At 39.7% G+C, this 24365-nt stretch overlaps 1 protein-coding gene across 1 annotated transcript in view; it reads right to left on the reverse strand.

Moving 5' to 3' along the window:
- Window positions 1–16906: 16906 nt before the first annotated feature.
- NEIL3 (nei like DNA glycosylase 3) overlaps window positions 16907–24365 on the reverse strand; it is a gene marked incomplete at both ends in the record, with an annotated part of 41429 nt that continues 33970 nt past the window's right edge. The window contains 2 exons of the mRNA XM_082863759.1: window positions 16907–17089; window positions 18480–18654. Of these exons, the coding sequence (XP_082719885.1) occupies window positions 16907–17089; window positions 18480–18654 (358 nt within the window). The remainder of the gene's footprint in view (window positions 17090–18479; window positions 18655–24365) is intronic.

A 24365-nucleotide genomic window follows, 5' to 3' on the forward strand; every position in this document is an offset into this window, starting at 1 on the left:
TCATTTATAGCTTTGCTTCCGACCCTTCTGTGCTAGTCATATTCATGCATCATCGTCACCTGGCATTGGATGTGTGGAGGCTGCCTTTATGGCCTCTAGGAAAAGGACATTCACTCCAGTTCCTGAGGGACAGATATACAAAGTCAGCTTTCAAGAAATTTGCTAACTGACATGGACTTCTTCATTCTGTAACCCCATTTGGGGGAAAATAATTTCAAACTGGCCTCAGATATTGGAAATATATCGAGTTCCAAGAGGTCAATATTGTCCATCAAATATTTTTCTGAGAAAGGCGACAATGAAGGCACTATCATGGACCCAAAAAGCTACCAACACTTTAACTTTGTAACATAGCAGGGCGTTTAATGAATTTATTACCAGTGGTCTTGAATACCTGAATTAATAGCATTATTGTGACATAATAAAATTTTATGAAACGACCTGATCAAAATAAAGGTTTCTTTTCCAACTTATTCCTTATAAGAGATTTTCTGATCATCAATTAAGACTTTGGAGTTGGTCTCGGGACATGAATCCACCACCTTCTCCTCAGGTTGCCGGCTTCTCTGATTAAAGCACCTTTCCTTTCTACTGACACTTGCTTCTCGAATTATTGGCTTTTGAGTGGCCAGTAGCCAAACCTGAGTTCGGTAACATTTTAATATTTGTGTGAAGAAGGGAAGGAGAAGAATCTATCCTTCTCAACGATAAGTGCTTTGGTTTTCTTTAGTCTAAAACATCTTCATTCCTTTAAATAATTTACTTGAGATAGTTCAAGGTTTCAGTTAATAGAAATGTCTCAAGCATTGCGCTGTTGTCATAAATCACTTAAATGGCCAGGTTATATTTTACAGCTCCAGTCGCTTGAATATTTATTGTAAAGCACCAAGTGCAATAATTTCCATTTTTATAATTAACGAAAACATCTGGAAAAATAATTCTAGTTGGTAAGGCAAGAGTGAATGCAGCGTATTCTCAAAATGTTGTCAAAGTTCTTAAGTATCATGCCCTGTCGTGAACACATTTTAATTAGAAGAGCAAAGGGAGCGTACTTACTAAAAGCGGAGTCACCGACACTTTAACGTTGTGATGAGCCACCAGTAACAAGATGCTGCTTGGCCATCTTATGAATGCCCTTCTTTTCAATGCACAACTCTCTTTTTTGGTGCATTTTCCTGTAATTTTCGAAACACTTCCTCAGTCTTAACTCATTAAATACTTCCTTCATGAGGGCAGTTAAGCCTGAATTTGGGTCTCCCAGTATAATTCTGATGACAGTATTTAACAATTATACTGGTCTCCCCAAATCTCTCCTAATCTCCAGCTACCCAGTACTCATATCATAACCTTAGATGTAAGACAGTCATCCAAGTAGTTCTCAGCCATGGTGCTCAAATAACTCACTTTGGAAATGCCCCATTTTCACATTCTTTATACACACATTATTCTTGAACTTGTTTTCTCATCTGTGGAGTGATCATAATAAAATCTATTTGTATATGTATATTATATCAAATACCATATTGTATACCTCAAATATGTAAAATTTTTGTCAATTATACCTCAATAAAGCTCAGGGGAAATCTTAAAAAAAAAATCACAATTATACTTGTCTCAGACCTAACCTATCTGCATCTTCTATTCTTTAGTTTGACTGTTACCTTCCTGAACTTTTATGTCTATTCATTCTTCATTCTTTAAAGAATGCAGTCTACTTTCTTGTTATACTAGACAGCAGTTTGGCTGTGCTCTTCTTCCTCCAAAATTTCTCCTTTTATGTTGCTCCCAAGGCCCCAGGTAGTTAAGTTATCCTTGACCTGAACCGACCATCTTCCCCTCTGCCTTTTCACCTGTCATGCACCCTTGAACATTTCTAATACATGCCCTTACCAGAGCCTTGCCTATGCTGAGATTCTTATTTATATCTTAATCATTTTCTATATCAAATACTACCTCTACCTCATTTACAGCCCTCTTAAATCTTTAATCTGTGAGTTTCAGAAGATCTAGGATTCTGCTGCTACACCGTTAGCTCTGCATTTTTCAAAGCTCTATATTCTCGACCTTTTCCTATAATCATTAAAGATTATACCTCAAGCCTTTTTCATCCCTTTTTTTTAAAAAAATACTCTCAGTTACCAGCTCACTTGGTTTATTCTTGATATCTTTTAAACTTTCTTATACTCTACTCTTGAAATGGTCCCATAAAAAAAAAAATCGCAATACAATGTACGTAATCTCCATTGTGTTTCTCTGAAGTTTACTCTCACAGTATTATTCAACATATAGCAGTTGAATTCCTATAGTCTGTGCTAGAAAGTGGATGGGAACTGAATATAAAACGTTACGCTGCATATAGGCCATCTGCCATTACGTGTTTACCGAATTGATTCCTCAGTGTCATCATTATGAACCTAGATTCCTATTGGAGGCTGTAATAAAGGGTTGACTTTACAACTGAATGAGACAGTAAGGCCCCTTAACATTTTGAATTCTTGATCTCTGCTTTTTGTGGTTTCCTGCATTTCTCTGTGTCTTCTTGCTTTTATCAGTGTGGATACCAAGAAGCAACCTCTCTCCCTAACTCTTATTTCTGCTTTGGTCTCCCGAAGTCTGGAATAATAGACATTTATAATGAAAGTAATGCACAGAGTAAATAGGCTGAGAATCTGATCCTCATTTTTAAGATGGTAGGAGTTCACCCCGAAAATAAGTTGTGGAAATTTAGTGCCTAGACTTGGGGAGCTGCACTTTATCTCCTCAAAAGCATGTTTTGCTTATTCCATGGTGCTCTACTTCTGTATGACTTGGACACACAGGTTCAAAATGCAGATGTCATGAAATCTGTTAGTGAGGTAGCTAAGGGTGTGCTAAACATTTATTCACCTCTAAGATGCGTGTGCCGTGGCCACTCCTTCAGGTGAAGAGAGTAATAACTTAGGGGCAGACAGTAGGCAAGGGAGCAAGAGGAGAGTGGTTGGTGGTCTCCACAAGCCCCCCCCGCCCCCCCCCCCCCCAGTTATCTGCCACGTGTGGTTAGTCCAGGGGAGAACAGGAGAGTCCCTCCCCCACCCCACCCCCCTGCCGGGGAGTTTGAGATAAAGTTGTCCTCCAAGAATAAAATCAGGAAGATTCAAAAAGGTAATGGATGAGATTAGTTATCTGTGGAAATGACATACCTTAAGGAATAGTCAGAAAGATTATGTGGAGAAATTTAGAAACACCCTGAGGAATTTGACAATGGCAGAAACTTGATTGTATCCGTATATTTCCAGCAACAATCGAAACAAAGTAAATGGATGAAGCTGTAACACAATCAAGCAGGAAGCTAATCTGTTATAGTGAATAGATTAAGTGCTCTAATCACAATCAATTGTACCGTAACCCACCTGAAGAACGAAGGTACTAGTGGATGCTGGGGGCTGGAGAGCCCAGGAAGCCAGGATTTGTCTGTGACCAGCTCCCTCCACCAGGAGAAGGGCAGCCTCAGCCTCCACTTCCAAAACTGAACCCGGGGCTGTTTCCATAGCAATTTGTATTTCAAAGGCTTAATTCACATGTAGATTTGCCTATGGGGAGAGCGAGCTTATCAGCCAAGCAGACTTCTCTATCAGTTTGGTGGCCAAAGGATTGCATTCTTAGAATTAAAATAACAGCCAAAGAGCAGTCAGTAAAACTAGTAAAGTAAGAGGATAATGTTAATTCAACAGCCGCTATGGAACGCCTACCAAATTGAAGCCGATGGCCTAGGAGCTGGGGATCCCATGTTGAATAAGAGAAGACCCGTGCCTGCGTGGAGGGTTACGTGGAGGAAGACAGACATTAAACAATTATCCAGTACATTATTTTGTTACAATTGTGATTATTTCTAGGAAGAAAATACACAGGATTTACTTGAACAGAAAAAAAACAAAAAACCCACAGAGGGCCCTGAACTGATCTGAGGTTTAGAGAAAGCTTTTATGAGGACCCCTTTGGTTGATTTACGCTTGTCTATATTACAAAGGGGAAAGGGACGGAGCAAGATGAGAATACACACAAGTTGAGGGAATAAAGTTAGATTAATACTGTGCATATAGTGGTGACAGTAAGTAGCTCAAAAATGACCTGTGACAAAACAGTTATCCAGTGAGAGACTATCTAGAAGACCATTGCTAATATTCCTTTAAGAGCGGCTCCAAGAGAGGCTTACAGAGTGATCCACATTCCGGAGATGATGTACTCTTCAGAAGTGAACGCCTTCCAATATATTTAGACCAGACAACAGCTTTGAAGATTTTACACCCCTGGAGTTGACCCGGAATCAGAATTACCTATGCTCGCTCCCAAAACAAAATGAAGAGTTCTGGAGACGTGTTCTGGACGCACGCAGCCCCTTTGTAGAGCGCTGGAAAATCGGCTACAGCGGACAAGGTCAATTTGGGGATGCAAGACCGGAAGACATAAAGGTGGAATGACTGCAAAGTGATGCTGAAATAGAGCATTCTCCTGTAATTTCCTATTCGAGGCAGAGAAGGGTTACTGAAAAGTTTTAGATCAACCAAGCACATGCTCTAAGTGGGTCTCAAGGGCGCTCGAGCAGAAGCCGCGTTACCCAGGAACATGTTAGGAGTGGGGTGCCGGCACATAAAACATGGGGCACCAACATGCTGCGCTGTGTAAGAGAGAGGAGATAGAGCCCGCATGTGTCAGCTCCGCGGTCAGAGATCACAACAGAAAGGGAGCCGCAGCAGATGAAGCAGCAAATACGTGACTCGAAAAACTGTCCCTCGTTGCAAAAACACAGAGAAAATATCTTGGGGAGATGCTCCAAGGACTGTCAAGAGAACCAGTCTTACCGGGGCTAAGATTACAAGGCATTCAGCTCTGATTCTTTAAGTCTGTATCCCTTAAACTTGTATTGAGAAATTATTTGTTTAGAGTGTGATGCAAAATGTTATGGGGGGTTTACCAAACCCCGCCTTTTAGAAGTTTACAGTTTCCCATATGCAAGATTTGGTGCCAAGGCAGCTCAAGAGAAAGGAAATCAGTACAAGAGAAGATGGAAGGAAGGAAGGAAGGAAGGGAGGGAGGGAGGGAGGGAGGAAGGAAGGGAGGGAGGAAGGAAGGAAGGAAGGAAGGAAGGAAGGGAGGGAGGGAGGGAGGGAGGGAGGAAGGGAGGGAGGGAGGGAGGAAGGAAGGAAGGGAGGAAGGGAGGGAGGAAGGAAGGGAGGGAGGGAGGGAGGAAGGAAGGGAAATTCTAATGGACTGTGTACGAAGGGAAGGGTTCAGTTTTTTCTCTAGGTCTCTAGCTTCTGAAATCTTAACTTTAGTGAAACATTGTTTTCTTCTTAGTTCCCATCCCCTGTGAACTGTTCACTTGACATTCAAGACAGAATATTTCACACTCCAAGATAAAGACTATTTGTTTTGTTTTCTTCTAAAAGTCTATTGGGGAGTTTTAATCAAGGAGACTTCACAGGAGTTTTAATATGTATCAAAGTGAGGGGATCCCATTTTAAATAACTATGTAGGGAACCAATCACTGACCCCATAGCGGGAAGGTAGAAAGAAAAGGAGGTTTAAAAATGATGGACAGGAAACACAGCAGAGAGTGAGGGCTGGACTGCTTTCAAAAGACACAAGAGGAGAAAACAACTGAAAATCACCTGCAAAGAGACTGGCATGCATAAATTATTTAATTATGCAAATACTTAATGTTAAAACCCCTTCAGAACCACAGTATTTTAGACTTGGAAAGGGATTTTAGAAATCTTCCAGTATAACCTCTTTGTTTAATGGCTGAAGACCCCGAGGTCCACGAGAAGTTCAGTATCTTGGCGGAGTGAGACATTATTTAGCGGCAATTATTCTTACCATTTAGAGGCAGGGCTGGAGTTAGAAACTAGGCAGCCTGACTCCCAGTGCATTCACTTTTTTTTTTCCAACCTCACATCCCCATTTCACTTCAGATTAATTTACCTGTTAGAGCACACTTAAAAAAATTGTCACGTGTTTATTCTAGTATATTAGATTAAATGTTTTCTAAAACACATGCAGACACTCTGCTCCAGAACAGTGGTGCACAAACTTGAGCCTGTAGAGAGGTTACCTGGAGAGCTTGTTAAGGCGGGCCTGCCTGGGCCTCCAGCCTGGAGCATTTACCAAGCCCTAAGGCGATGCTGATGTTGCGGGTTCACATTTTTATCAGCACGTTTCCTAGCACTGGCCCTAGGGGACAGACAGTAGTTACAGTAACCATTCTTGGAAATCTGGATGAGAACAATCAACAACTTGCAATGAGTGAACAACACGGGAAAAATGACCAGCGCCAGAGTTACTTGGTTAGCTCTAGCCATCGATCAGAGGCGTCATCAAGAGCCTCTTCCCAGGCCAAAGCGCCTTTTACAAACCTTTCTCTCTGCCTACAGCTGCCTCCTGCATGCCACCTGGCACACTCCTCATCCCCAGCCTTGCCTCCTGGTGTCTTTCAGGTTGTCATGGGAGTTCTCTCCCCTATTTTCTCTTCGAACCCCGTATCTCTGACACACTGAACTGTGACTGCGATTGCCGCTTTGAACGCTCACTTCAGCCTCGCCCAGCAACAGGCACAGAAATAACATCTGTTGAATGAATGCTTTTATAAATGAGGATAACTCGAGAGAAAACAAATATAAAATACATATGATAGAACTAATTCGCTGTGAGTGAAATTCATGGTTCTTAGTTGTACGTTTATTATCTTTTATTTACCTATGTATCCGTCTATCCATCTACCCATCCATTTTATCCTTAGGAGGCCTATAAATAAAATGAAAACTTCTGTCAAAAAACAATAAGCATGTGAACATGTGTAAATGTAATTTCACAGGATATCAAATCTTTAATGCAAGTATTCAGAAAGTACCACCCCGAAGTTTAGCACCATTGACGATACTACATTCATTTATTGCTGTACTATCTCCCCGAGAGATGGGATTTTACTGTACCTCCTCCTCTAGTGTCTGAGATTACAATGGGGAAGAAAACCTTTGATAGAACCTGAGGTCCTTCTAAGCACATCCAGCCTTGCAGGAAGTCAGGCACTGACTTTAGTTGATGACGTTCCTGGCAGGACCTAAGCACCTTACAGTATACTCATTTCTATTTTAAGAACTCTGAAAATTTTTGGAATTTTGTCTTGTTATTAAATGTATAATCTCATATTTCTCTGGACTTGTATGGAACACACATAATTCTTTTTCCTATCAGCCCCTCAGATTTCTAGATTGTTATCATGGTCTATCCAGCATATTGCCTTTAGTTAAAAAGGGATAGAAAAAAATGAAACTATGTTTTTTTGCATTTTTTAATTTAAGAAAATACTTATCAAGTACATTTATTAATTCAAATGCAACTATATATTTACTGTATATATCATCATTCAGATACATGTCTGAATATAATCTCATTCAGAAGGAATATATGGGAATAATAAGCACTCATTAAGAGAACTTTACAAATTGATTTCTGTCTTATCCTATTTCAATTTCCAATTTTACAGGAGCCTTTTGGTCATCAGTAGTATCCTTGCTTCCATATTTCTCATTTATAGAATTATATCCACATGAACATTAGGAGTATTATCAGAAGAAAATTGAAAGTGGCCATCTGCCATCCAGCCTCAGAACCGTCCTTGATTTTATTTCATGGTGACACTCCCGCCCAGTTCAAGACATAGCTGATAGACCTCCCTTCCACTTGAGGTCTCCATGTCTGTTAAAAAATGAGATACTTGAATTTATGCAGCTGTTCACGAGCTAATTATCTGCAGTCACTTCTGATTACTTAATAGGCCGTGGTAGGATGTGTGTTTGCTGCTGTGCGGACTTTACACATTAGGTTTTAATGCGCTGATACGGTTAATTGTTGTGCTCACTGCTGCCTGCTAATAGACCATTCCTGAAAGCGAGACCATATCTCAACGGAATTTGCTTGGTTATTTAAATAAGTAATAACTACAAACTCAGATCCTAGATCTAGTGTTTACCATTTTAAGAACACACTTTTCTTTTTTTTTGAGTGCTGGTCATTCCTAATGCATTCAAATTATTCAAGTTTGGAGAAAACGAGTTATTAAACTAATGAGTCCATAACCAACTCAGATAGTTAGATTTAACATTTTTCCTGCTCTGTTCAGTTTCCTAAATTGTTTTCTGCCATTGACAGCAAAATAAATTCTTTTTAAATGGAGCTAAACACTCTGAGTATAATAATATAATGAGAAAGATATATGCATATTAAAAGCAGATGAATAGTTATTAATATGTAAACCAAGATGCCAAGGTGAGCGATTGGGAGTGATAGAGATGTGCACACAGACAGTAGGTGGGGAATTGTTGTAATGAGACTGCTCATTTGCTTTTCAGTTTTGCATTTTATGATAGCATTTAGTCCAAAAGCTAGTGCTTAGTTTTAAAAATTTACAAGGCTGTTCTTTTGTTGACTATCCATATATTTGTGTTTCTGATGGCTAAAAATGGAGGCATAGTGTCCGATAGATGCTTTAGGCATTTCTCTGTCTTTCCCTTTCTGTTCATAAGATCTCTTTTTTCCTACCATCACTTTTTCATTTCTTCATCTCTTTTAATTTCCTGTGTTTTCCACTCCTTCACTATTCTTTTATTGGAGAAGCAAATAGGATTTGAATAATAAATAGAAAGTATTTCAAGCCCAAAACCCTTGGCCTTTGTTCTGCAACTTCCAAGAACAGTAGAGTTCATCCACTCTCCATGTGTTTGGGGGCCTTGCTCTGCCTTGTCAAGCACTGGATTCACCCCTTTAAAAATAGATTTCAGTGAATGGGACTCTATGCACTGCTGGGGCCCATCACTCTGGGTGAAACTGTGCGACCCCATGACCTGCATTCCCAGAAACACTATATGCAGTGCTTCCATGTGCTCAAAGCCAGAATCTCTTCTGCAGTCAAAGAAATAGGGAGAGAAGGGGATGCGAGTGATTGCAGTTGATGAAGATTTATACTCGCTGTTGGGATATATGATTTCTATCTAGAAGAATGGATGCCTGGATTCCTATGAACCTACGGCTCTCTCAGTTCTTCATGAAGGAAGGCTTTTCATAGTTCCTTCATGTTTTGTGTTCCTAAGTCTCTGACGTGTCACTGGAAACTTAAAACTGAGTCCACCATCTTCTTCCTAATACCTTCCTTATGAAGTTCCAGGCTCTCCATTCCCCAAACACGACCACACTTCCTCCTGTCCCCACGCTTTCCTCACACTGCTCCCTTCCATCCCGAGTCCTTCTCTGTCTGGTGAAATCCACACCCTTTTTAAGGCCACTACCAGTGCTACTTCCTCCCTGAAACCTCCCACGATAACCGCTGTAAGGGTACAAGGAGGAGTAGGAACAATGAAGATAAAAAAATAAACTCTTGTGTTTTGACGGATTGTGTTCAGCCCTTTAAACAGATACAGCACTTTATCCTCAAAACAGCGTTGCAGATGGTATCATCGCCACGTAACAGCTGAGGTACCTAAGACTCAGCACACAGTATCCCAAACCTAATAAAATATCATGTTCAAGGTCACAGGGTCAAGGTCAGGGTCAGGGGTGGGGCAGGCTTTGAACTAGCGGTCTGACTCCAGAACTCAATGGTTTTCTAGAATCTAAGTAATTAAACACTATACATACCATCTTGCACAGCATTGGCAGAATAATTCCTTTTTTCATTTGTTCAGAAGGCCCACGGGTTGCATCATTAACCCAGCACAGGTCCCGGTGGTGTGCACTGGCTTGCTTCTCTGCCATGGGCTCCCTAAGGGGAAAGAGTGACTTTTTACTTTTATATCCTAGGAACAAAGAACTGGCCCATCCTAGGAACTCCATTGGTAGCAGCGAAATGGAATGAATTCTTCCTTTACAGATTTTCCCCCTGTATTTTCCTTCATATTCCCTATGATCTAGCCAAACAGGACTCTTTGCTATTCGCCACACAGTCCCCGTGCTCTGAGCTTCTTTGCTGATGCTGCACCTACAGCCTGAAATGCCCTTGCACATATGCAAATCTTCACCAAGGTGAAATTCCAGCTGCTGTCTCTCCTGAGGTCCCTCCAGCTCCTGAATCAGGTGTGGGCTCTCCTTCCACACTCTGCATATAGAGCTGCTATCCCTTATTATCTCTCTCTCATTTAGGCATTGGCAAGATCTACTTTAAAAATACTTATCATTGGGCTTCCCTGGTGGCGCAGTGGTTGAGAGTCCGCCTGCGGATTCAGGGGACACGGGTTCGTGCCCCGGTCCGGGAAGATCCCACATGCCACAGAGCGGCTGGGCCCGTGAGCCATGGCCGCTTGGCCTGCGCGTCCTGAGACTGTGCTCCGCAACGGGAGAGGCCACAACAGTGAGAGGCCCGCGTACCGCAAAAAAACAAAAACAAACAAACAAACAAACAAAAACCGTATCATTGAATTTTTCACATAGTAGGTGCTCAATAGAGATTACCTGAATTAAACACTAAGAAGTGATTTAAACCAGTTGACTTGGTTTTCTACAAAATGAAGAGGTTCAAACTCATGGGCGTTGCAAGGGGTACTCACATTTTTTTTCATCTCTATGTTATGAAACACAGGGTAGCACTAAGGCAGACTTATGCTTTCTTTCCCTCCCAGTGAATGCATACCCTTTGATCTGAGTAGTTTGGGCCTGTCCGTGAAGAATTTCATTTAAATTACCAGAAAGATTTAACAGCTTTTAGACACCGAGGAATTTCTTTCTCTTTTATAATAAACCAGTGACACTCTTTTCAATGACATTTAAGTGACTTCATGTTTGAATAGTGGTAACAAGGTTAACAATGTTCAAAAGACTGACATGATATTAAACCTTCATCTATTAGATTCATCAAATGTTTACCAAGTTTCTACTGTGTACAAGGCACAGTCTTGGGTAAGAGTCTGTGAAGAACGAAGAAGGGTTACATACAACCCCTTAGGTGAACATCAGGAAACACAGATAGGACAAGTAATACAACACAAGGCAAACACTAGCATAAGCTCCAGAAGAGATATAAGTGCTGGAAAGATATACCAAGAAAAAGGAGGTTAAATTTTTTGGAAACTCATTGGAACATTTGTTCCTTCATCCCACACCCCAACTTGCTAATAATGGTGGTCTAGAATATGCGATGGCAGGTACCTTTAGAAAGTACATGAAAATAACGGATTTTTAAAAAGAATTTTAATAGAAATTAAGTAAATAAAAGCAATGGAAAGTAATGGAGATTTCAAAGAAATTTATAGAAATTTTAACATGACAAATTTTAGAGAAAAAAAATGACCACGATCTTATTATCATCCGATAATTATTTTCGTTTGTGTATGTTAGATATCTGTACATATCAACAACATGCAATTCTGGGTACAGACAATTTTCTTTAATACATGGAGAGGGGAGAAGCTTATTCAGAGCATGCAAACTTCATTCAAACCACAGCCTGCGTGACACATATCTCTGACTTAACGTACAGCAAGCCAGCTTTCTTAAAATATAAAATGAGAAATAACAGTAATAGATGTCACAGGGCAGTCAAGAGGATTAAATGAAAGAATCTATGGAAACTGACAGCAGCTGTCACCAAATAAGGGCTCAGAAACAGTGGCTCTTAAAATCACCTTCCTCATTTTTACCACCTCTCATTGTTTTCCCCAATCATGAAAAGCCTTTATATTCATATGATATGGTTTGAAGTACCAAGAAATAGGCAGACAAACTCCAGAGAGATGAATACCAGCAGATCACACAGCAGCTTCCAAAGGTTCAGACAATGATGAACAGATGCAGCTCTGAAGGCTGCCAGCCTGGTCCTGGTTCTGCTTCTGTGGGAACCAATGTGGTTGATGCGGAAGATAACAATACCAGTTGCCTCCGCCCGGTGGCATAAGGAGACACAGGCACAGTGGCTTCTGCCCACACCCCTCTGCAGAAGATATCCTAGAAGCACCAGGCAGCCCAGGGAATCACCTTCTGTGTCTGCAGACAGCACCAGAGGGCTTGATGAGGACCCACAGCAAACCCAGAAAAAAGCAGACCCGAACTGGATTGCAAAGGCTCTGAAAACGAAGCTGTCACTGGAAATAAAGCCCACAATGTAAGTCAGAGCCTACACACTTAGCTAATCTGGATGACTGCATGCTAAAATATAATATTTACATAGGACCTAGAGCCTCCTAACATAACAACAAACATCCCGGATACAATCAAAAAATCACCTGTCCTGCCCCAAACTGAAAAAAACACATCTGAAGGAGAAAAGACACTCAACTGAAGAAGATACTGAGATAAATCAGATATGAGAATTATCCGATAAGGATTTTAAAGCCGACATCATAAAAGTGCTTCTGGAACCAATTATAAATTATCTTGAAACCCATGGAAAAAAATGGAAAATCTCACTAAAGAAATAGAAATTATTAAAAAAGGACCAGGTGGAAGTTGTATGAAAAATACAATTATTGAAATAAAAAATTAGCTGGATGATCTCAGTAGTAGAGTGACGATGACAAACAACAGAGTCAGTGAACTTGAAGACAGATCAATAAAATGTACTCAGTTTGAATGAGAGTGGGAAAAATAGACAGGGAAAAATAAATAGAGCCCAGAAATCTGTGGGATAATAACGATCTAATGATCTAATATTTGTATCACTGGAATCTCAGAGAGGAGGAAGCGTGTGGAACTAAAAAAGTACTCAAAGAAATAGTGGTTGAAAACTTCCCAAGTCTGGTAATAGATATCACATATAGACACTTAACTTTTTACAATTAGAGTTAATATAGAACCACTTCACACAAAATGTAGAAAACTTGCAATTGTATAGCTCCTTTGACCTCTTTATGCTACAGTTCTCACATCTACATGCATTATAAATCTCACAAGACTATGTTATAACTTTTTTTTGCTTTGTACAGTCCCATGTATTATAATGAAACTAAGAGGCAAAAATAATATTTTATATTTATTTAGATATTTGCCATTTAAGAGTTTCTGTATTGCTTCTTGAAGATTTGAACTTCCATTTGGTATCATCTCCATTTAGCATTTACTTCCGTGAGCATGGTTATAACGGCTGCTTTAAGATCCTGGGTAGATTCCAACATCGTGGTCATCTTGGAGCTGGTCTTGGGTGTTAGTCTTTTCTCTGAATCTGGGTCACATTACTCGGGATCTTCTTATGTTGCATAATTCCCGAGGGAACCCTGAACATGTGAGTATGATATGGTGGAGACTCTGGATTTGGTATATTCCTCTGGACAGGAATATGATCCTGTCTAGAGGAACGTTGATCCTTTTGTCTAGGGCAAGTGGGTTCAAAGTGCAAATTCTCTTGGTTCAGTTCTTTTATCTATCCAGTTCTTTTAGCTGCTCTGTGTTGTCTGCCCAACGCCAGTGTGTGTGGTCCAGGGGTCATTCAAGGTCATGGGCAGTTTAGACGCAGAACTTGGGCCCCCATCTTGGAATCTCTTCTGAGATTTCCCTCTTCCTGGTGGCTGTGGTTGGCCAGACTGTCTGCTGGCTCTTCAGCCCAGAAAGACTCTGGGTTGAAACCGACTTTGTGCTGCCCTCAGGATAAAAAACCTGGGAAATTGCCTCCAGGTAATTCTTCCACATTTTACACACCTCCAGAATCTGCCTGCTTTTGTTCACTCTCCATTATTGTTTTTTTGTCCAGAATCTGAAGCTGGGTTCAGTTGGAGCTTACTCCACGATGGAAGCAGAAACCTCCTTAAGATTTTGATGGGAAGTTTCCTTAAAACTCAAAATTATGTTTGGAAGAATGACATTTTTTAAACATTCATTCTTTCCAGTCAAGATCCTGCTTTGTCTATCCATCTGATTCTTTGATGTTTGTCAGTAAAATTTTCTTTGTTTCTTAGTAGATAAGTCTCTAAACTTATATTGAAATCTATTGTGTTTCACTTGCCTATATTTCTTTGTAATTAATTTGCTAATTTTTGGAGACTGGAATTTATGGAAGCTTGATTTGCAGTAGGCCTTTTCCCTTGTTGTACAATTAATTTGTAGTTGTCTTCTGAATACACACTATGTGTACTTCACATCATGTCACTAAGACCATCAATGGTCCAGTCTCATTCCCGGTTTGCTCTGTAGTTATTACCCTGTTGAGCAATTTAGGTGAAGATCACTGATCTTAGGTTGGTTCTAATTGTGTCTCTTCAGTGTAGAGTTCAAACACAGGACGATGAAATATGCTCTGTCCCTGCTGGTAATTTCGTATGCTGTTAACTTCTAGAGCTCTGCATGAGTCATTTAGTTTTAGAAGGGGGAAGGGTTCCAGCCATCTTCCATGCTGTCCTTTTTTTTTTTTTTTTAAATAGATTGAACCAGCTCTGAGTGGAATTTTCCACCAACATGCAGAAATGCATTGATTAATGTTTTTCTTTTCTTTGGGGAAATAATAATACTTGAACTAAATTTTTTTAAAAAGGAGAGGAGTTAAAACTAGAAATAAAAAAATAATATCACATTAAGCTTTTGAAATGAACTTACTTTTAAAAATTAATTAATAGGTATTAAAATCAAGATCAAAAACGTTTAAACCAACTTCTCTTTCAAAGATATAGAGATGACTTCTTTTCTTAAATGTTACTTTTATATTCTGAATTCCCACAGCTTTTCACAAAAATGCATTTGAAGTTATACAAGTGTTTGGCATACCTCTAGCATCTAGAGGAACTTGATGTTTTTATTTATCTGTTTGTTTATTTAATTTATTATTTTTGGCTGCGTTGGGTCTTTGTTGCTGCGCGTGGGCTTTCTCTAGTTGCGGCGAGCGGGGGCTATTCTTCATTGCGGTGCGCGGGCTTCTCATTGCGGTGGCTTCTCTTGTTGCGGAGCACAGGCTCTAGGTGTGCAGGCTTCGGTAGTTGTGGTGCGTGAGCTCAGTAGTTGTGGCTCGTGGGCTCTAGAGAGCAGGCTCAGTAGTTGTGGCACACGGGCTTAGTTGCTCTGTGGCATGTGAGATCTTCCTGGACCAGGGCTCGAACCTGTGTCCCCTGCATTGGCAGGCAGATTCTTAACCACTGTGCCACCAGGGAAGCCCGAGAGGAACTTGATGTTTGTTGAATAGAAAAAAAGAAGAAAATATGATTTTCTATAACGAAGATCCCATTTCTTACATTTCATTTAAGAAAACAAGAAGTTCCTTTAATCATATGTTATGAATAGTGGTGATACCTGAGAAATTATTCAGTTCAGACAGAATACCTTATTATTTTATTGTACTGCATACTCTACTCCTAAAAAAAAATCACTGCTTCCCCAAAGAAGATACAAGAGACTAAGAGCATACTAAGAATACTTTATTGTCATAACTAAATGCATTAAATATACATTCTAAATGGAATATATTGTATATTTGATAAAACACATATAGCATTCATCAAGGCAAAAACAAACACTGAATGAAAAGATGGCACACACATAAAAGGAAGAGTTCTCAAATACTGCAATAACTTCAGCATCCTGGAATAATGTTTATTCCTGGCCCATTTTCTGCCCATTGGAAAAAACTGCACTGTTTTTCCTTCCCCTTTCCTTCCTTCCTCTCTTCAGTGTAGAGTTCAAACACAGGACGATGAAATATGCTCTGTCCCTGCTGGTAATTTCGTATGCTGTTAACTTCTAGAGCTCTGCATGAGTCATTTAGTTTTAGAAGGGGGAAGGGTTCCAGCCATCTTCCATGCTGTCCTTTTTTTTTTTTTTTTAAATAGATTGAACCAGCTCTGAGTGGAATTTTCCACCAACATGCAGAAATGCATTGATTAATGTTTTTCTTTTCTTTGGGGAAATAATAATACTTGAACTAAATTTTTTTAAAAAGGAGAGGAGTTAAAACTAGAAATAAAAAAATAGTATCACATTAAGCTTTTGAAATGAACTTACTTTTAAAAATTAATTAATAGGTATTAAAATCAAGATCAAAAACGTTTAAACCAACTTCTCTTTCAAAGATATAGAGATGACTTCTTTTCTTAAATGTTACTTTTATATTCTGAATTCCCACAGCTTTTCACAAAAATGCATTTGAAGTTATACAAGTGTTTGGCATACCTCTAGCATCTAGAGGAACTTGATGTTTTTATTTATCTGTTTGTTTATTTAATTTATTATTTTTGGCTGCGTTGGGTCTTTGTTGCTGCGCGTGGGCTTTCTCTAGTTGCGGCGAGCGGGGGCTATTCTTCATTGCGGTGCGCGGGCTTCTCATTGCGGTGGCTTCTCTTGTTGCGGAGCACAGGCTCTAGGTGTGCAGGCTTCGGTAGTTGTGGTGCGTGAGCTCAGTAGTTGTGGCTCGTGGGCTCTAGAGAGCAGGCTCAGTAGTTGTGGCACACGGGCTTAGTTGCTCTGTGGCATGTGAGATCTTCCTGGACCAGGGCTCGAACCTGTGTCCCCTGCATTGGCAGGCAGATTCTTAACCACTGTGCCACCAGGGAAGCCCGAGAGGAACTTGATGTTTGTTGAATAGAAAAAAAGAAGAAAATATGATTTTCTATAACGAAGATCCCATTTCTTACATTTCATTTAAGAAAACAAGAAGTTCCTTTAATCATATGTTATGAATAGTGGTGATACCTGAGAAATTATTCAGTTCAGACAGAATACCTTATTATTTTATTGTACTGCATACTCTACTCCTAAAAAAAAATCACTGCTTCCCCAAAGAAGATACAAGAGACTAAGAGCATACTAAGAATACTTTATTGTCATAACTAAATGCATTAAATATACATTCTAAATGGAATATATTGTATATTTGATAAAACACATATAGCATTCATCAAGGCAAAAACAAACACTGAATGAAAAGATGGCACACACATAAAAGGAAGAGTTCTCAAATACTGCAATAACTTCAGCATCCTGGAATAATGTTTATTCCTGGCCCATTTTCTGCCCATTGGAAAAAACTGCACTGTTTTTCCTTCCCAAGAGGGCACACAAAAAAATTCTTTCCATTATTAGGTCCAATCTTCAACACTGTTCTCATGATGGAGCGTTTGCCATGGTTGCAGAATGGGAAGGACAAATCTGCCCACTGTGGGGGGAAAAACAGATTGTGAAGTTTAGATGGAAGGTAGAATGACAGACAGGCTCAGCCTCGACGCATTTGATTAGTACTGTACTGTCTTCACTGCTGTTCCTATTAATTTGACATTGTAAGATACACGTAAGTCATTAGTCGTTGCCCCTAAAAAACCTTATATCCTATAAGAAACATCTCTAACAAATTCGCTTGAATCACACAGAAAATTGTCATAATTCTGAGTTTCCCTCTGTCCAAAGGCATATTTACAGAAGTTCCTTCACTTTATTGAAAATCTCTCTGTAAAGCAAATCACCAGTGTTCCTGATATAGCTGTTTAAGCTATTAAGGTCAAAGATTTGTTATGATTTTAATATTAACCTTCCTTAGTCTCCTAGGAAAAGAAAGCATCCAATACAGAATTACCAGGACTAATTCACGCAAATTCCATTGTATTATTCTTATCCTTATTAATTTTGGCCTCAAGAGAGCTACCCAGAAGGTTATGATATTGTTAATATTGCTAATAATATTTTCTCCATTACATCTATACAAGCTTTGAGGGGAGGAGATCAGGAAGTTGAGTAGGACGGAGCCACATCTTGGGCAGGGGTTATGCTCTAAGATCATGATCAAATTTTCCCTGGGGAATTCCTTAGGAAGGTATCACACTGAAGACAGATCATTTCTCTCTCAGCAAGCCCAATCAGAAAACTTTGCTCCAGTGCCGAAACAGATCCATACTTTCTTTTTCTAGTTAGGCACCAGATGAAGCAGCTGGGAAAAATATGTATCTTTAAACCTTAGGATCACAGTCAGAAGTGAGAGGCTCTCGTTCTGTGGAAGGCAGAAAGACTGACCAAAAGCGCCCAGATTCCTGTCTTGTATCTCACACTCATTTGCAGTGACAAACTCATAGATCAAAAGGTTGGGGAATCACCTACGTCTAAACTGTTATTGTGCCATCACTTGTTTTGGTTAAGCCTGTGTGGTAGGATTTGCTACGTTTACTGTAAATCCAGGGCATGTAAATTATTTCCCTGGGTTCTTCTATCCAGTGCATAAAACAAAGGTTTGGATGTCACACTGAAGTCAGGAAGAGCAAATATCTATCTTGGATTATCAGTCACCTAGTGACTCAATACCTCTCTCTTTGTAAGCCAAGGGGGTTACAAGTATGATATACTCTAATAATGGAATAGCTGTCATTTGATTAATTTTTCTTTTGGGGATGAACCTCTTTGAATTTTCAGTTATTCAACATTCAGGTTTTAGACTAAATGTCAGTCAGCAGGGCTTTTAAATTTAAAGGTAAAACCAGAAACGGACTGCTATTTGTTACATTTTAATAACTGAAGTATTCAAGGACACTATCATTAAGCTTGATAGGTCGTACACGTACTTCGAAAAATCCACATTGTGCTTCTCTCGGTAGAGGACAAGCATAAAAGTGCCTGCCCTTGTTTTCTCCATCCTTCCTCACCACTTGGAGAACGCAGGGGCGGTCATGTTTACTGCAGCGGGGACTGCAGGCATTTAATGAACGAGGACCACCTGGCGTGTTACTCTGAAGCTCCCTGTAATGACAAGTTGTTACACAATAACTGCAGCATGATCGTGCTAAAAGGGGTCATTCACACCACCTCACCCCGCATCGGAATCCTGCCTGTACAAAGAGACAGTACCAGAAAGCGACCACCGTCAACTTCCCGCAATTACTGGGTTGGCCAAAAAGTTCGTTTGCTTTTAAGTAAAAATAAAAGACATCTTTCATTTTCACCGAGAATTTTATTGAACAATGTATTCACTAACTGAACGATCTTTTTGGCCAACCCAATACATACACTCCTACATCTTTTTTTTTTAATAGTTTTTTTAAAATTAATTAATTTATTTTTGGCTGTGTTGGGTCTTTGTTTCTGTGCGAGGGCTTTCTCTAGTTACGGCAAGCGGGGGCCACTCTTCATCGCGGTGCGCAGGCCTCTCACTATCACGGCCTCTCTTGTTGTGTAGCACAGGCTCCAGATGCGCAGGCTCAGTAGTTGTGGCTCACGGGCCCAGTTGCTCCGCGGCATGTGGGATCTTCCCAGACCAGGGCTCGAACCCGTGTCCCCTGCATTGGCAGGCAGATTCTCAACCACTGCACCATCAGGGAAGCCCCTACATCTTTTTAATTCTTGGTTTTCCCAGGTAATTTCCTTCCAAAGCTACCTATTTATGTAAATTAAATTTAAATTAGGCATATCATTTAAACTTCTCAAGAATAGAAACAGCTGAATTGCACATCCAATCTTCTTAGTTTTCATTTGTGACATCTGGTTCTTTTCTTACCCAACATGACAGGGTGGCTACTTTTATTTCCCTTAAAATATTCTCAAGTCCAGCTGTCCCCCGACTCACAAAGGAACTAGAGTCACAATCTTCTCCAATTATTTTCTCATCAGTAGCAAACTCTCATCAATGGTTCTGACAAGGCCAAAGAGATCTGCTGTCCAATTTAAAGACAATTTTCTATGCTCTTCTTTGACCAAGTCTACCTTAATAGTTGCAATCATATTTCACCAAGTAACAGGCTGCCTGGCAGAGCAGAAATGTGTATTTTGTAAAGCTAGCGAGGAAGCTTTAGTCTCCCCCCATGATTAGATCAAGAGTGTCTGGAGGTTACCCCTGAATACAGTGTATAAAGGCCAGAAGCCAGGCTTCCACTGTAGCTGTCTAGGTAGAATTTTTTCTTTGAAAAGGAGCTTCATGATTATTTTTAATTTTTTTATATTTTGCATATTTTAATAATGCTTTTATAAAAGTCTTCTTAATAAACCAACTGAAGAGAAAAAGAGCTCTTATTAAAACCAGAAGTCCTTCCCCTTAATAGCCCCATTTTTAACTTTTTAATGATAAAGTTCTTCCTTTCTTTTTTTGTTAACTTCTAAAGAACAAAATACCATTCTTAAATGATTTTTTAAAAATACTTATAAATCAGAGGTTGGTTCCCTTTTCCTTGCTTCCTAAACCACATTCTTCCCATACTTGTTCCTATAATGATGCCTTGAGGCGTCATATCTAATCAAAATGTTCAGAGTGTGAGATATTTTTTCCAGTTTTATTGACATAGAATTGACATACAAGGGATCTTTTATTTGTGGTGAAATTGGTTTACACTAGTTTATAAAATAGATGCTTAAATATATTTCTTTAAAGGGATGGACTCAAACATCCTGAAGTTCCTGAAGCTGCTTGGGCAGCAGGCGTGTGCAAGATGAAAGCAGCTGTGGGCACTGCTAAGGACACTGTTATCATTAAATATTTCTCCAGCAGCTATTTTGTTGGTAGCATTTTCAGGGTAGGGAATAGTGGCTTATATTTTAGCGTCATGGGGGATGCTAACCAGAAATAGGGAGGGTGAGGGGCAACAGACTTCTCTTTTCCAAACCCCCTTCACTTCAACAGCCCCTCTCCCCAAAAGGGGCAATATTAAAATGTTAACTTCAAGAGAAGCTGAACATCTGGGTGGTTGTAGAGAAGTTGAGTGATTTCAAAATTGAAGCAAGTGGGTCATAAACAGTGCTTAAAAAAAACTTAGAGGAGGAACACAGAAGGTTAAGAATCTTAAAGGAAAGAAAGAAACTGGTGCTTTCGTAAAAAAAAAAAAAAAGTACACACATGCGAACAGTTTTATATATTGGAAGGCTGTCTGAGGTAACAATTAGTTAAACATTTTCAAACCCACTTGCTTCAACCTAGAAATCTCCAGAGTTTCGCAAATCCAGGGAGATGTTTAGATTTTCCTACTAGTAAAGCTTTCCTGGAGAGGAGCACGGTGGAAGTCAGGATTAAGGTAGAAAGGAAAGATCCCAGTGTTTCCTATAGCTTCCTCATTTCTGTCTTCAATTCTGTTTCTTCCTTGGTATAAAGTTAAAGGAGAAAATAGCCACATGCTATCTTATCCCGGCCCTTAGAGTGGGGTCCATCTGACCAGAAGCATCAGCATCACCTGGCAGCTCCTTACAAGTACAGAATTATCCTCCCCTACTCCAGATCGCTGGCAGAATCAGAATCTGCATGTTAACAGGACTCCCAGGTGATTCATACACACATTAAGTACTGAAGCACTGAGTTAATGTAACCAAGACACTGATGCCATCTGTGAACACATCAGCTCTAAAGATGTACAGGGAATCTTAATTTTATGATAGCAAACATTACCCAGGGTAATTAAATGTTCTGATTAATTGAGGACATCTTGGTTCCTCTTTGTTTCAATCATTACTTTAAAAACTTTTGAAAATGTAGCAGAGCATTTTCTTGAGTAAACTTAGCATATGGGATAGCTTAACTTATTTTGATAACTAGGACCATCATTTTGAATACTAATACTGGATTATAAACGGTCAATATAATAGATCAGGGTTGGAAAATCTTTTGCAGAAGGGACATACGTTTAGGCTTGTGGGCCTTATGGTCTCTGTTGCAAAATACTCAAATCTGCTGTTTTAGCATGAAAAGCAGCCAGAGGGAATATGTAAACCAATGGGAATGGGATGTGTCCCAATAAAACTTTATTTATAAAAACAGGGGGTGGGCTGACTTTGGCCCTTCTGGCTGTAGTTTGCTGAGGTAGAGGTCGTCATTAGAACCAAGAGTAGTGCTTAATGTATAATAGGTTCTTAATAAATACTTATTAATAAATAAACACTGAACATGTTCAATAAGCATTGTTCAAGTAACACTGAACAGAGATCAGATAAAAACTATTATCAAGAAGGAAGACATTACCAAGCACAGGTTTGTAATTTTTAAAATGGGTATTTTTTCAGTGATCAATTTATCATGGTTTAACTTATTTTACAGATAGGGTGATTCATTATAATAAAAACACTGAACTGGTCAGGCTCACTGAATGTAGATTTTGTAGCTCAGCAGTATTTCAAGGATTGTAACAAACAAACAGAGGTTAAATGACTCGTCCTGGATGGTCCCAGGTGGTTCTGACATCCTTGGGGACTGAAAACACCAAAAGGTGAACCAGAAGCATGAACGAGAGGTGAATGCTTCACTGGTGATTAGAGGTAGAATCTGGCAACCCTGATGGCGGCAGACCCGAGAAAACGTTAGTGATTTTCATTTCACTCATTTCACTCATCTACGTGAGCCTTTGCATCAGCTCAGGAAAAGCTTCAACCCAAAACACGTTATGCTTCTTTGAAGTGGTTATCACTGTGTTTTGTTCTGCGTTTACAATAGTTGGATCAAAGACTTAAAAACTGTCTAACAGTCATTCTTAACTGCTTAAAAATTGGTTCAACGATCTAATTTATAATCCAGTAGCTGGATAAAATTCAAGTCTATCTAAAGACCAATCTGAAAATATGCCCCATCAACATGGCATGTATCATGTGGTGATGAGAGCAGTAATTAAGAGAACAAAAGGCAAATTAATTACCATACAATTATTAAAGAAACAATGAACTGGCTATAAATTCTCTGAGTGGACCACCTGCTTTAATCCTATTATGTTGTGAGCTTCTGCTCGGCATCTTGTCCACAAGATGAACACTGTAGCTGCCAGACAAGGAGAAAAATGAAATAAATGACAGTAATTTGCAATTTATTCCTTGTAAAGTAGCTGGGTGCAGAAGGGCTGCTGGGTGAATGTATTTCATCACTTGACATTTATTCTGCTAGTTGATGTTGATTGATTTTGGAGTCTCGTTCCTGGGGTTCTTATATTCAACACATACGCACGCTGCAGTGTTTCTAAGTAAAGCTGTGTGCTGTGATTAATCATATGACCCTATTACTAATGGCTTATGAAGAAATCTTTAAAACTTAAGGTTACATTAATGTTTTTTTAAATCCATAATTCATTAGTTAAATTGTCTGAGATTTTCTACAAAGCACTAAGGAAATAAAAATATGCCAAGATACTTCATTTGAGTACAACAAAAGCCACAATATTTTTAAATGATCACATCTGCTTCTTTCCACTTAAGCTACACAACAGAAAAGGCTGTTCAAAAATGATTTTCCTACAGCATAGCCTCCCAACTCAGACACTCTTAACTAGCTCCTTCATGAACTTCCGTCATGACACATTAATTAGTGTTCAGTGAAAAGGTGGTGTACTGATCAAGTCAGTTAAAAGTTTGCCCGCCATAGCCTAACTCAAATGTCTATATTTTTTGAGTATTATGGACGAAAGTCAAACCAGTTATTATACATGATTATGAACAACAACAACAACAAAAAATCAGCCAAGGATAAACGATCAAGATTAACTGATGGTAAAATTAGAGTCAGTACAAGAAACTCGAGATTAAAGCACCTATTGACCAAAAAACATCTCAGAATTCTGTTATTAAAGTATTCCCAGAGGTTGGTCTAGGTTTGTGCAATGGTGGTCCTTCATCTCACTGCCCAAAGAATCTTTCCATCAGGAAAGACATAGCTCATCAGATGAAAAGCTGGAGATCAGAACGCCCCTGAGATCATTTTAGATCCCGTCCACAGCAACTCTTCCTCTCCTCATCCCCCACTGGCAAGAAAAGGCACAGGGGAAGAAAACTCACCTTCACTCTGTTTAAAATACTCTTCCCTGGGCTTCCCTGATGGCGCAGTGGTTGAGAGTCCGCCTGCCGATGCAGGGGACACGGGTTCGTGCCCCGGTCTGGGAAGATACCACATGCCTCGGAGCGGCTGGGCCCGTGAGCCGTGGCCTCTGAGCCTGCGCGTCCGGAGCCTGTGGTCCGCAACGGGAGAGGCCACAACAGTGAGAGGCCCGCGAACCGCAAAAAAAAAAAAAAAAAAAATACTCTTCCCTTCATTTAAAGGTGCTGGATATACAGTGTCCGCTTTCTGAAGGAAAAGAAAATTGTGGAGAGATCTCTCTCCCTGAGGAGGCATAATATCAGGTGTGAGAGGAGCCCCAGATAAAGAAATTAAACAAGGTTGGGGAAGAACATTTCCAGGATCTGCCAATAATCATTAAGGCACAAGGATGACATTGTTTATTAAAATGTCTCTGTCTCTGGTGACAGCAACTGGGGGGTCTTCTCCTGAACATGGAGCTGGTAGTCTCATAAAACATATCTGATCTGGTAGGGTTCATTAACTGGAATTACAACTTTTTAATTTCAGGTTCAAAAGTAGTACTCACGCTCTTTGAGCCTTTTTGGTTGAAACAAATACCACACTCCCTGCCCCCTGGCTGTTTGAAATACAGTCACTTTCTTTGGCAGAAATGTCACTAAAAATATCTCAGATCCCTCGCTTTAGAACAGAAGACATTTAC

This window comes from Leucopleurus acutus (genome assembly GCF_964270905.1).
Source record: "Leucopleurus acutus genome assembly, chromosome: 21".
Lineage (NCBI taxonomy): Eukaryota > Metazoa > Chordata > Mammalia > Artiodactyla > Delphinidae > Leucopleurus > Leucopleurus acutus.